General features: G+C 34.9%; 1 protein-coding gene across 1 annotated transcript in view; it reads right to left on the bottom strand.

Moving 5' to 3' along the window:
• Positions 1-13,258, bottom strand: part of LOC145266635 (uncharacterized) — a 471,019-nt gene that overhangs the window by 84,753 nt on the left and 373,008 nt on the right. Inside the window, exons 140-148 of the mRNA XM_080122558.1 lie at positions 11,602-11,787; positions 10,696-10,818; positions 10,106-10,291; positions 8,006-8,128; positions 6,269-6,445; positions 4,578-4,697; positions 3,839-4,021; positions 1,990-2,109; positions 330-518 (exon numbers count right to left, since the gene is read on the bottom strand). Coding sequence (XP_079978684.1) covers positions 330-518; positions 1,990-2,109; positions 3,839-4,021; positions 4,578-4,697; positions 6,269-6,445; positions 8,006-8,128; positions 10,106-10,291; positions 10,696-10,818; positions 11,602-11,787 — 1,407 coding nt within the window. The remainder of the gene's footprint in view (positions 1-329; positions 519-1,989; positions 2,110-3,838; positions 4,022-4,577; positions 4,698-6,268; positions 6,446-8,005; positions 8,129-10,105; positions 10,292-10,695; positions 10,819-11,601; positions 11,788-13,258) is intronic.

Raw genomic sequence — 13,258 nt, 5'->3', positions numbered from 1 at the left:
CTAATTGACACATTTTTCTTCACTGTCAAGCACCCCCCCCCGCCATGCGCCTTCACTGATATCACACTTGTCATACTGAAATCGGAAAGGTTGTCTTTGTTAATAAATAACAGTTGTGATGCACTCATTCGCCTGTACTAAAATCTGTCTTCCAGCCCATTAACCAACAGGTGTGCATCAGTACCTTGAGGTACACCAATGACCTGTTTCACACTATTGCACAGTTGTGTATCAGTTCCTCATTGTAAAGCTACTGCAACAAACATCATTCAATAATATGCAGAAAATAAAACATACAAACACAAACATACAAAAACAAAAATTCTTACTTGAGGTGGTGAGCGTGTGGCGGTTACTCTGGTCAATATCGTCTGTACAGGGTCGCTTTCTTTTGCCGTTGCTCGATAGTCAGTCGCAGAAAAGATTGGTGGGTTCTGAACGCTGGACACTCTGACACTAACTGTTGTTGTGGCTGACTTACTGAACGGCTGTCGGTTATCTCTTACTCCCATAGTACACTAAAACAAATGCGAAAATATAGATTACATTTTATTAGATGAAATATCAGATATTTTATAAATATTACTAGTGATTAAACCGGCACTGGTGAAAACATAGCAACATATTTTAACAAAATAAAACAATAATTAAAAAGATATCTATCTATCTGTCTATCTATCTATCTATATATATATAAATTAAAAAGTTGAGGAGCAAAGTTACATAGAATTTTATTAAGTTATCAGATCCACTTTTTTTTACTGTCTTTTTATTTTATATATATATATATATATATATATATATATATATATATTAGTTTAAATTTAAAAAATCATTTTGCATATTTCATTTTACTTTTATTCTGGACTTGACCGAGCTCTTTTGGAATTTCTCCATCGATTTCTTTGCCATCCTCATGTTTTAATACAAACTCTATGCTTTTAACTCTTTTGAATTGCACATGAATTTCAACTTGACCAATATACTCAGAAGGAGGTAGAGGTTTTCATCAGAGTTTAAAATTTTCCTCTCTGCTTAGAAAAGTTAGAAAAGCATTTCATCCACGGCATGAAAATGGTTAAATAAAATGTTATTACTATAGGCATTAAAAATAAAGGTACAAGATTCAATTTGAAATTTATATATCTTCAAAGTGCACTTTTATAAATTTTACAAAGTAAAGTATAAAAATTTAATTTAAATTGAATAAAACAATTACCTTGGATTTATTTTATGTAATGTACATTGTGTTGCACCTTTAAAAAAAATCATTGAAAATATTATATCTATATTATTAATTGCTAGATGAAAGATAATGTTTTTAAATTGCAACAAAACGAAAGTCTTTGTTATTGTTATTCTATTATTATTATTATTATTATTATTATTATTATTATTTAAAACATTTTTGTCTTGCTCTTTCGCGCGAGGACTAATTCCCAACTCATCTATTGTTCACCCTTCTTGAAAACATACTGCACCTTCAAAAGCTTTTATGATATGTTTTCACATATGAGTTATTCAGATCGATTACCAACATCTGAAAGGTTCGTGAGGTTTATTTTAACCAACAACTCTAAATAAGTGTTTGTTTTCGAGCGTTTTCAGATGGATTCTCAACATAGGATATTTTTGAGGATTATCTTACCTTGGAACTTTGTACTGGAGTTTTATCTTCAAGGCGTTTTATATTGGAATACTGCCAACTTACCCGGATCAGCTTTCCAAGGACTCATTTTGGACTACCTATAATGCTTTGGACTTAATATTTAAGCTTAATACTGATTGTAAACAGTTCACTGAATGTAAGTTATTGTTTTACTCATAGCGGAGAGTGAGGAGGAGAGCTGCACGCTAATATCTTCCTAACACTATGTTCCTAAATCACCTCAATGAAATGTATAAAGCTTGCACGCAGGAAAACAGATTCGATGACGGTGTTCATAACTTGTTGCCTAGATTAATGCATTCAAGTAAAATGTTACTTACGGTTAAAACTGTGCCCGACGATGGCACCTTTCCGACCAAAATAAGGTCTCCGGTGTTCTGGTTGACCATTAACAGATTGGTGCATGCAGTAGGACCCACACTGTAATAACTGAGAGTGTCCTGGAGAATACAAAGAAAAAATCAAATGAAGTTTACACATTCAGCTTAATACGGATTCATACATATTACCATCTATAATGTTGATCAACTATTTTGAGCACTAAATTAAGCAAACATCCATTACTTTTCTGAAATTTTGAGATGAGGAATGATTATTTGGATTAGTTTGATTCTCCAAATCATTGTTCTCATCTTGAATGTTATCTTCAAGATCCTTCGGTCGATATAAACTGCGACCTTATTTAGAATATCTGTCAAACTCGGTAATCTACATGGAATTTTGAACGAAGCTGTTTATTTAATTCCATCATCCATGACTGTGTAAAAATCCTAAGTAATTCGCAATTGTAGTTTGACTGTCGCTCACACTGACGATTGAACCTTCAACCGCCAGAAGTGTAACTTTTACAACTGAATTTTAGCAAGTACTCTATCCATTACGCCATAGGACCTTGTGAAACGTTGTAAAAATAACACTCAAGATGAGATCAGTAGTTATAAATTTTGCTTATTAAGCACATAAATTGAAAATTAAAATTGAAGTGATGGTGTAAAAATGGATACTTCATGTTGAAAGAATGAGGATACAGGAACAATTCTAAAATCCAATGAAAGGACAAAATGTATATCAATTTAATATAAATTAAGTGCAGAAGAATTGTATCGGCAAAAAGTACACACAAAACCCTGCTTTTCAGTTAATTCATTCCAGTAGTTTGCCTGCACGAATATCGAGTTATTTAAAGGACTTCTCAAATGATTCTACCACATTGAAAATTATGGATTACCACATATGAATGACTTGAATTTTATTTTGAATATAATATGGAATATTAATAGTGTTTAAAAAAAAAACGCAATTCATTCTGGAATATACCAATATCCATTGATTCAGTTATTACACTAAATCTTTACTTATTATACATGCTTTAGTTCTGGAATTGATTTATGTTTGTGTTATAGGCCTGTTAAAGGGTTGCAAAGCAAAGCGAATATCGGCTAAAACCTATTTGCTTCCCCACGTAAAACAAAATGTGACATGGTCGTTTTTAATGTGGGAGAAACCCAGCTCTCCTAAAAGGGGGCACTCTGGCAGTTTACAAAAATAAAATTGCCTTAGTATAGAAGGCTTTCCCAATCCATTGACTAAGGACAATTTAATTTGAGTGCAGCATCTGAGCAAACATCACACTTCAACCACCAGTCCAGTATACTAGCGCAATCGGATGTCGACTGGTTATTTATTTGTTTCTCACGAAACAAAATTTGACGCAAAGTCAGTTTAATGTGGGAAATAACGAGCTCCCCTCAAAAGGGGAGTTTGCAAAAATAAAATTGCCTTAGTATAGAAGGGTTTCCCCCTCCATTGATTAAGGACAATTAATCTGAGTGCAGCATCTAAGCAGACACCACACTTCAGTCACCAGTCCAGTACAAGTACCAGAGATCGACTGACACATTACGGCTTAGTCTTCCCGTATTTATTAAGATTGGAATAACCTATTAGGAGATAACATAAGTTAGTTCCGCCACAACAGTTTGAAATAAAAATCCCATGTTAATTCTGATAATTGGTGAATGTAATTAAATGATCAAGCACCCACCCTAACCCTAACTCTTCTGGATGTAAAGCGCGCGCGCGCGCACACACACACACACACACACACACACACACAGAGAATCGTTAAAGAAAAAAAGAAAAAAAAAGAAAAAAAAAGACAAATCATACCTGATCAGCGTCGGTCGCCACGATTCTACCTACGTTACTACCGGGTTGTGTTGATTGATCAAGATTGATGATGTATACCGGTTGCGTAAAAACAGGTGCATTTATATTGCGTCTCACGTTTATGGTGACGAAGGTAGTGTCTTTATGTATTGGGGAGCTGGGGTCATAAGCTTCGATTCTGAGCTGTAAAAAAGAAGAAATATCATTATGTACACACTGTATAATAAAGTCTCAAATTTTCAAACTTTGTATATTACACGAATCAGACAAATGTACAAGAGACATCAGGATAATTATTTATTAAAGCAATATTTAAAAAATAAAACGGAAGTTAATTGTATAATGGATTTTTAGCATTTTAAGAATAGTATGTAAGTCATAGTTCGGATATATAAAGAGTATTAGTGATTAAAAAAATATGTTTTACTATTGGGTCACTACTTATCAAGGCCGATAGCCACCCGTGGGCAAAAATTAATGAGATCGAATGATTGTCAGCTGAAAGATGAGGAAAATATTGATTAATAGTATGAACTGCAATTTTTGTCCATTATTCTGCTTGGCCACCTATGTTTTTAATTGTAGATCTTAATACATTACCAAAGATGCAAGCATCGCCTATATACTATACAAGCCAGCATCTACATCCTCCCAGGCATCGCTTTCTCCAAAATTGTCCTACCCAAACAAGGCTCCACGCTAAATGTTTACGTTGTAAAAGAAAAAATATCTCACAAACCTTGTACTGTGTCGATTGGTCAGTTTTCAGATTTCCTCGGGAGTAAACGTTTCCGCTATTATCAACTCTAAAAAACGTTGGAGCAGATCCGTCTCCAATAACTTTATAGGCGATATTGTTCTGAAAAAAAGAAAGAAAAGGCACATAGAAATTTGTACAAAACATAGCATGAACGGAATTGTCCATTTTCTAAATAATTTATAATATATTAGATTACCCGTCCTTAAATCTTAAATAGTAAACATTTTCTAGAATAGATTTGATCAAAAGTAGAATGAGGATTCTAGAAATAAGGTTTAATAAGTAGAAATAAGAAAAGAATACATCTCTCATTTTAACAATAAATAACAACTTTATTGGTTATCTTCGTATGCTTTCGTGAGTAGAACCCGATAGGGATTGAGTCTTCATCTATTATTTGGTGCAATGCTGCATCTACAGAATAGTTGGATAGCTTCTTTGCACGATAAAAGTTTGGTTAAAATTTGAATATTAAAAAAGTCAAGTTTTATACTTGGAAAGAAAGAGAAAGAAAGGAATTGAAAGACGATTGTTTTTTAAGGTATTTATTCCTTTTTTATCGGAGAAGGGGGGGGGTTATCTTTTCTTCAGTTTTGATGGTTTTGTAGTAGAGAAGTATTTTCGACTTTAACTTTGAAAGTGGATCTTTTTCTCGCGATATCCGTCTCTTGCTTGCTGGGTCCCTCTTCTTTCTTCTCTCCCTCTCAACACCTCAACTATTTATTTATTTATCCCAACCGACTCCCGCAAACTGCCGGCTGTTCATACTTTACTTTAAGGGCGCACGCTTCCCACTGGTCGGATTAATTTCTACTATTTTTCTTTTTCTCAGCGGAAAGATGCGTGGAGCCGTTGCGCAGACACACGCTTTTGTTCACTTTACATGTAACAGTCGACGAATCAACATCCGGTTGGGAGTTTTATTATTTTTATTCATAGATTCCCACAAGTAGCATTATATCTGGATTTTAATCTTCGTAAGGAATTTATTTTAATCCAACTGAAAAAACAGGTATTATTCTAATATATATATATATATATATATATATATATATATATATATATATATATATATAGTAATTTATAAAATATATATGGCGATTAAGCTACACTTAATATTCTGCGTTTCATCGAACTATAGGATTCGTCAGGCTTATGCGCATAAGCCTGACGAATCCTATAGTTGGATGAAACGCAGAATATTCAGTGTAGCTTAATCGCCATATATATTTTATAAATTACTAACTAGCTCTACCTACGTATTGAGCACTTTTGAAGTAAATACTTAAAGTTTACGCATAAATCTATACTTTCGTATATTAAATTTATGCGAATAAATGAAGTAGTTATATATATATATATATATATATATATATATATATGGTGCATAGATTTTAATATATTTTGTGAGTGAAAAAGTGTGTATTTGAAAGGGATAGAGAGATGGGTATTAGTTGAATACAAAAATAGGATGGGGGATGCTGAATGAGACAATGTGTCTTTATAGAGAGTAAGGGGAGGAAGAGAAAGAGGTAGAAGGATAGAAGTGAGGGAAATAAAGAGAAAAAGGTAGAAAGAGTGAGAGATAGAGAGAGAGAGAGAGAGAGAGAGAGAGAGAGAGAGAGAGAGAGAGAGAGAGAGAGAGAATGAGAAGACAAAATTCTACTTACAAGATTAGGTACAGTAGCATTAACGTTCAGCACGAAAACGTTGTCAGCAATGCCCTCATTCACAGTTGCCGTATAATTTCTTGGGAATTTCGGTAAGGGAACATTTTGGACTATAATATTCAAGTTGATGGTGTTTGAGCGAGGGGGTTGTCCGTTGTCCGTTACTGTCACAGTTGGCTGAAAGGATATTCAAATCAAAAGGATATAAAAGAAAAGGATTCCAGAAAAAATTGCATTGTATCAAGACGTTTTTATTTCTACTACTACTAATACTACTACTACTACTACTACTACTACTGTTGCTGCTGCTGCCGTTGATGATGATGATGATGATGATGATGCGACGATCACGATGACGACAATGATGACGATGACAATGATGACGATAATGATAACAATGACAATGATGGCAATGATGATGATAATGATGCCAATGATGCCGATGATGACGATGATAATGCGATGATGATGACGACGATGATGATGACGATGATGAATTTAGAAATCATGACAGCTAGAAGTTGGCCAGCGGTGACCTTAGTAATTCACAGTAAACCCATCAAACAGGTTATCCAATCCATTTATTTAGGGCATAAACTGACTTTCTCCGGTGATCACGAGACGACATTGAAACAGAATCGGGCTAGGTTGGGTGGCTTTCTAAAAAACACAGCACCATTCTAAGATCAAAAAAGGTGCCGATAACTGTTAAAGTAAAAGTTTATTTAATTTATGTCATCCCAGTAGTTTTATATGGCCTTGCTTGTATCGCATGGACTAAACAACTAGCCAGTCGCATTGAAGTGTTTCAAAATCACGTAATGCGTCCTATTACGGGACATCGCCTGATCGAAAAAAAGAACAAAACAACAACAAAATATTCACTCTCCGTCAAACTACTTCCCTGCCCCCTCTATTGTATAAAATCAAAAGTAAAACCCTTAAACTTTTTGGCCATGTCAAACGCTCAACCACTGGCCTGTCAAAGTTATGCTTTGATGGTATGTTGGAAGGCAAAAAGAGGCAGAGGAAAGCCAAGGAGAAAGTGGAGAGAAAATGTTTTTGATTGGACATCTTTCAACAGTTGGGCGTCCATCAACTAACTTGCCCTTGATCAGAAGGAATGGCAAAAAATAAGTCACGTGAGTTCACAATCCGCACCAAGCGGAATACGCGACTCATGATGATAACGGGAGTGAGGATTACCCTACAAATTATTCTTCCATCAACTCCCTAATCAAATTATTTTTCACAATAATAAGAATAAAGAAAAAAAAAAGGAAACATACAAAATACAAAAAATACAAGTAAAATAACAGTAAATTAGTAATCGATATACTACAACACGCAGAAATTGTATATTCTTCGCCAAATACAATAATACATACTAAACAGGCACACACATATGCACATGCATAGGTATGTATATACATACGCACATATATTCACTCATATCTAATTTGATAAAGAAAGCACCAATAAGAAACAAAAATAAATTGTAATTCAGGATAAATCGACGGACAATTTTAAGCTTCATCATTATTCAATATTTTCCTGCTTTGCTCACACACAAGGCTGACATTATGTAGTCAATTTTTTCCTCACTGCATTCATCACATAATCAGCACTCGCTCCAACATGACTCTAGTCTCCGGTAATAACAGTTAAGAAGATATTTGTATTATCTGAAAATCACTTGAAATGCAGAATTTAGCATGCTTAACAATTATTACTCACCAGAAGTTGATTTATATTTGAGCCTAGAAGAGATCGCCGGAGATAAATGGTTCCATCTTGTGAATTTATGTACAAGAAACTGTTCACGTCTTGGTTTCCACTCAAAAAGTATGTCAGTTGATCCTGTTGTAATAAAAAATAATGAAGAGAATTACATTAAATCCCAACAATTAAAAGGATATATTAAATCAACTATTGTGTGTGCGCGTGTGCGTGTGTGTGTGTGCATATATATATTTGGTGTATATGAATTTTGCTTATTTATTCTGGATTGAAGACTTCTCGTGGCAGCGACAAGAGGGGGATGGATGGCAGGTTCAATAGCAAAATTCCCACCCTCTTTCTGAGGATGAGCAGGTATATAACTTCGACCGTTGAACGAAATGAAGATCCAATTGTCCAGATAAATGAGACTTGCCTCTGTTGTTATGCATAAGAGCTTTTATTCTAGGTGCAAAGTGGATATAAAAGGTACGTACTGCTTCGTTTTTATACCCCCCCCTAAAAAAAACGGCTGATATATCGTAAAAGTGAACACTGACATGCTGACCCCTTCCCCACACGTAACAATTAGAATTAGATATTGATCTCTCCCCCCATAAACAACCTTTCTCTAAATAAAACCTTTGAAAGTCAGCAAGTCTCTGCTATGTTTCCATGCATAAGCAGATTCGTATTGAGTTAAACAGAAGCTCAACAACCAAGAGGTGTCACAACCCACAGAAAAAAAATGACGATCAGAGAAATAAGACCAGCAACTGAGGAACGTATGCATGAAAGACTTTGTTTTGGTGATTTGTCTCTTGATCGCTCACTGGCGAAAACGCACACGTGCACCCTACGTGTTTGTTGGTAATGACATGTGCAGATTGTTTGCTTAGCACAAAAATGATACACACGAGAAAGAGAAAGAAAATTATGTCACAACAGACGTCACAAGAAACTGAAGTACTATGTCATAGCACCTTTTCTGAGAATCCATTATTCACACACCTCGGCCTAACATTCCGAAGTAACATGAATTGGAATAAATACATAGAAGATAATTTCAGTTTGTGGCAAAGGTGGGGTTCATTATATCGGACTACAAAATTCCTCACACCTGCCAGTGTCCTATGTTTCTACAAAAGACTATTCATCGATACATAGAGTATTGTTACCAAATCTGTGTTAATGAACAGACTGACTTACCATCGGATGGGCCAACCTTTTTTTTTCCTTGGGAGTTACCACTTACCAAGGCCCGAAGGCCACTTGAGGATAAGGGTTAATGAATGTAAGATGATGGTGTAGTAGTCACTTATGATGTAAATTGGGTAGAATTTGATTATTTATGAGGAGGGCTTAACAGGAATTTGTTTACATTAGATTTGAAGGCTACCATGTTGTATTAAACTGGGAAGCAGACCAGCGAAACAGTATTTCAAAGGTGAGCAGTTCTGGAAAAGAAGCTTTATTCATGGAATCTGCGTTTACATTCAGGCACAGATAGAGAGTTGGGAAATCATATATAGCAGTTGTAGCTAGTCGAGTGCTTTTTGTGGAAGTTTGTCAAGTGGAGACCATAGATTGGAGTTCAGTCAAGCACTTGCCATGAAAATAACAATAGAACAGAGACAGGCTCGCGACATCTCTTCTGTGGAACCACAAGCAGACTGACCAATCGACAGATAGACTAACCTAATGACAAACAAATCGACCTACCAACGGCCAGAACGACGTGCCGACAAACAGATCGCCCTACTAATGGTCAGAAAGACCTGCCAAAAGAGAGACCATCTTATCTGCAGACATACTGACCGACCCATGGCCAGACGAGCTTGCTGACGGACAGATCTGTAAATATATCAACTTATCCATGAACAGATGGACATCCTCACAGACGGATCAATCGAACTACATGTGAGCAGACTGATCTATTTGTGAACAGGCTGACCTATTGATGATTAGAATATAGCTACTAATGGACAGACAGAACGAACTCAGACGGCCATAGCTAGTAATGCATATACGATATCGTTATCAAAAAGAACAAGATCCAGGATTAATTGAAATGTGATTAAGTACTTCGTCAGTAATCCTAGATTATTTAGTACTTACCCCATCTGAGTCAGTGGCATCCACATCGACGACAATGGTATCTGCCAGTCTTGTGTTGGGTATTGAAATTTGACGATTAATGGGATTAATAATCACAGGACCCGAAGGATTACGTATCACCGTAATCGACACATTGCAATAGCCCAACTGTTGCGGACTGTTCACAAAGTAAGCGCCAATACCAAGCTGTTACAAAAGAAAAGGAAAATCAGAGAATTGGTAAAACAGTTAAATCGTTCATATATTGATATGTTGATCTGAAGTTGTTTTGATAATGAAATTTATCATTTAGTTATTCAATTTCTTAAACCACTTTCGAGAGTAACCTTTATTATCGAATAGATATTTAATTACTGCCCATACGTTCAGACCTATTACTTTATTACCGTTTTTACAATAATATTATAGGGTATAAGTTTGCAAGGTACATTTGCAAACACCACGGGGTGTGATTAAGAAGTCTAATTAGCAATGTCGTTTTTCTCTATATATTCAACAGCAGAAGGCTCAGATTATCACAGATGTGACCAATTAGTTGTTGATATATTGCATTTAAAAAATATTTTTAAAAAGAAAAGTGCTTTATTTACTGTGTACAATCTTGTTGTGGCAGCATCACTTTTCAGAGGTCGACCCACTTTCACTCGGCAGGTATTCTCATCAACGGTGAAGAAACTTGGTGCTGGATAGTAGCCAATCGTTTTGCATTTGACCTAAAAATCACAGACGAAATCCATTACAATGAATACAATTACAAGACAACACTCAAGCTATTTAACCTTTCACACAAATTACAAGAAAAAAAAAAACGAAAACCGAATTTCAAAGCTAGTTTCTCAGATCAACTGTTAAACTGTTTTGCTTTATGGGCTAAAAAGTAAATGTCAGATCTCAAGTAAACAAATTTAGACAGATTTTAGATAAGAGAAAAAAATGAAATAAAAAAGTGTCATGAACATACAAGCTTGAATAATTAGGCCAGAGAAGTAGACTTTTTGTTAAAAGCAGGCAAAAGCTACAGTCCGTTGATTTTGAATGAGTGCTTTATGCCAAATTGATCGTTGAATATGGTTTAATTTGTGATCATTTTTGCATTAAATATTAGTCCCCATTAATCTCTAACTATACATAGAACGGATACCATAATACTTAGTTCGCTAAACCTTATCATAGCAAATGTTCATACGAAATTTCAGCTAGATTGGGACAGTAGTTTCCAAGGAAACCTTTAAAGTAAATGTGATATTATGGTGGCTAATCCCTATTAATTCCTAACTGTGCACTGAACAGATACCATAATATTTAGTCCACCGCACCTTATAGCAATATAAATACAAATTTCAGCCAGATCGGTCCAATAGTTTCTGAAAAAAAGTGGAACGGCCAAACAAAAAGACAGACTAAGAGAAATATAATATAGATTTCATTTGTATGCAAATTATGTGTTATCTGCATGTAATGTTTCATTGAATTATATCGAAGAAAATTTTTCTTACCGTTTGCCCTGAGCTCAGGACTCTTGGAGAAATGATATCATTATTTACAGCTTCAGAATCTGGTATGGTGACGGAATAAGTTGTTTGTTGGAAGCTTGGGATCGCTTGCGATGATTTCACGTTTATTGTAACTGGGACAAAGCTGGATCGATTAGGATTACCATCATCCGTTGCTTTTACTTGGAACTGCAATAATAACAATAACGACAATAGTAATAATTATAAAAAATAACAACAATAACAGCAATAGTAATAATGATAATAATAATAATAACAACAACAACAATACCAGCAATAATAATAACAACAACAACAACTACAATAATAGTAGGAGCGCTAGGAACAATACCGAAAAATTTTGAAAAAAAGAATAGGAGAGATTGAAATGGCTGAGAAGATACAACGGATAACAATAATGAAAACTGCAGAAATATTAAGGAAACCCCTTGAATGCGGAGATTAACATACATGAGCTACAGGCACAAACTGAACATAAAACAAAAAAACAACAACACACGGAATCATGAAAACTGAAACTGTATAATTGTAAGTTAAACCACTCTGCGCCCCTGCTCCCCTCTTTTTTGTGTGTGTCACCATAAACTGGCACTACACCAAATAAATGAGGAGGGTCAAGGAGGATAAAAAGATTGAGGAGAGAAGGCACTAGCCAAATCTCTGCTGGATGAGTGCAAAGAGGACTGGGACCTTGGGGAGGCTTATTGCCCCCAAATTCTAGTGAAGACCAATAATCGCTGCCAACGAGAAATCAATGGTAAACGGCTGTTGTAGAAACGCAAACTCATCAGTAAAGGTTATCAAAAGTGGTGGAGAGTACTGGAAATCCGAGGAGACTTGTAGTCATTCAGACTCCAGGTAATACCACAAGTTGTTCTCAAAGAGAAATCTTTGATGATTGTTCGTGTGACTGCTCCTAGTGAGTAAAATAATAATAGAGCTACGAATAACATTAGTTACAAACGTTAACCACTCATATGAAAACTTCAGCAGAAGTAAAACAAAAAGATAGAAAGGAACACCACAAGGAATAAAAAATCTGACACTGTAAAATTTAAAACTAACTATACCCTCTGCTTCTCGCAAAAAGTAGTTGGGCCAGTATCAATGCATCATACCAAGTAATTTGAAGATCAAGGAGGATGGAAAGACTTATTTTATGATTTTTAACTGTTATGATTTTAAACTGCTATGATTTTGAACTATGATGAATTATAACTGGGATCGATTTGAACTTCTATAGATATAACCTGTTATGAAGTTGAATTGTTGTGGATTTGAGCATTTATGGATTTGAACTGTTATGGAGTTTAACTGCTAATGATTTGAACTGTAATGGATATGACCCGTTATGGAGTTCAATTTTTATGGATTTGAATTGTTATGGATTGGATCTGTTATGAAGTTCAATTGTTATGGATTTGAACTATTACGTGTTTGAACTTTAATGATTTTGAAGTATTACGATTTTAAATTGTTACGATTTGTAACTCTGGTGAATTATAACTAGAATCAATTTGAACTTCTATAAATTTGACCTGTATGAAGTTCAGTTGTTATGGGTTTGAACTATTATAGATTTGAACATTAATGGATTTGAACTATTATGATGTTCACCTGTTATGGACCTGCATTAAAT

Source organism: Euprymna scolopes, chromosome 41, assembly GCF_053919585.1.
Source record: "Euprymna scolopes isolate OS-2025 chromosome 41, ASM5391958v1, whole genome shotgun sequence".
Lineage (NCBI taxonomy): Eukaryota > Metazoa > Mollusca > Cephalopoda > Sepiida > Sepiolidae > Euprymna > Euprymna scolopes.
The sequence above is the reverse complement of the archived record's forward strand: the minus strand, read 5'-3'. Positions and strand labels throughout refer to the sequence as shown.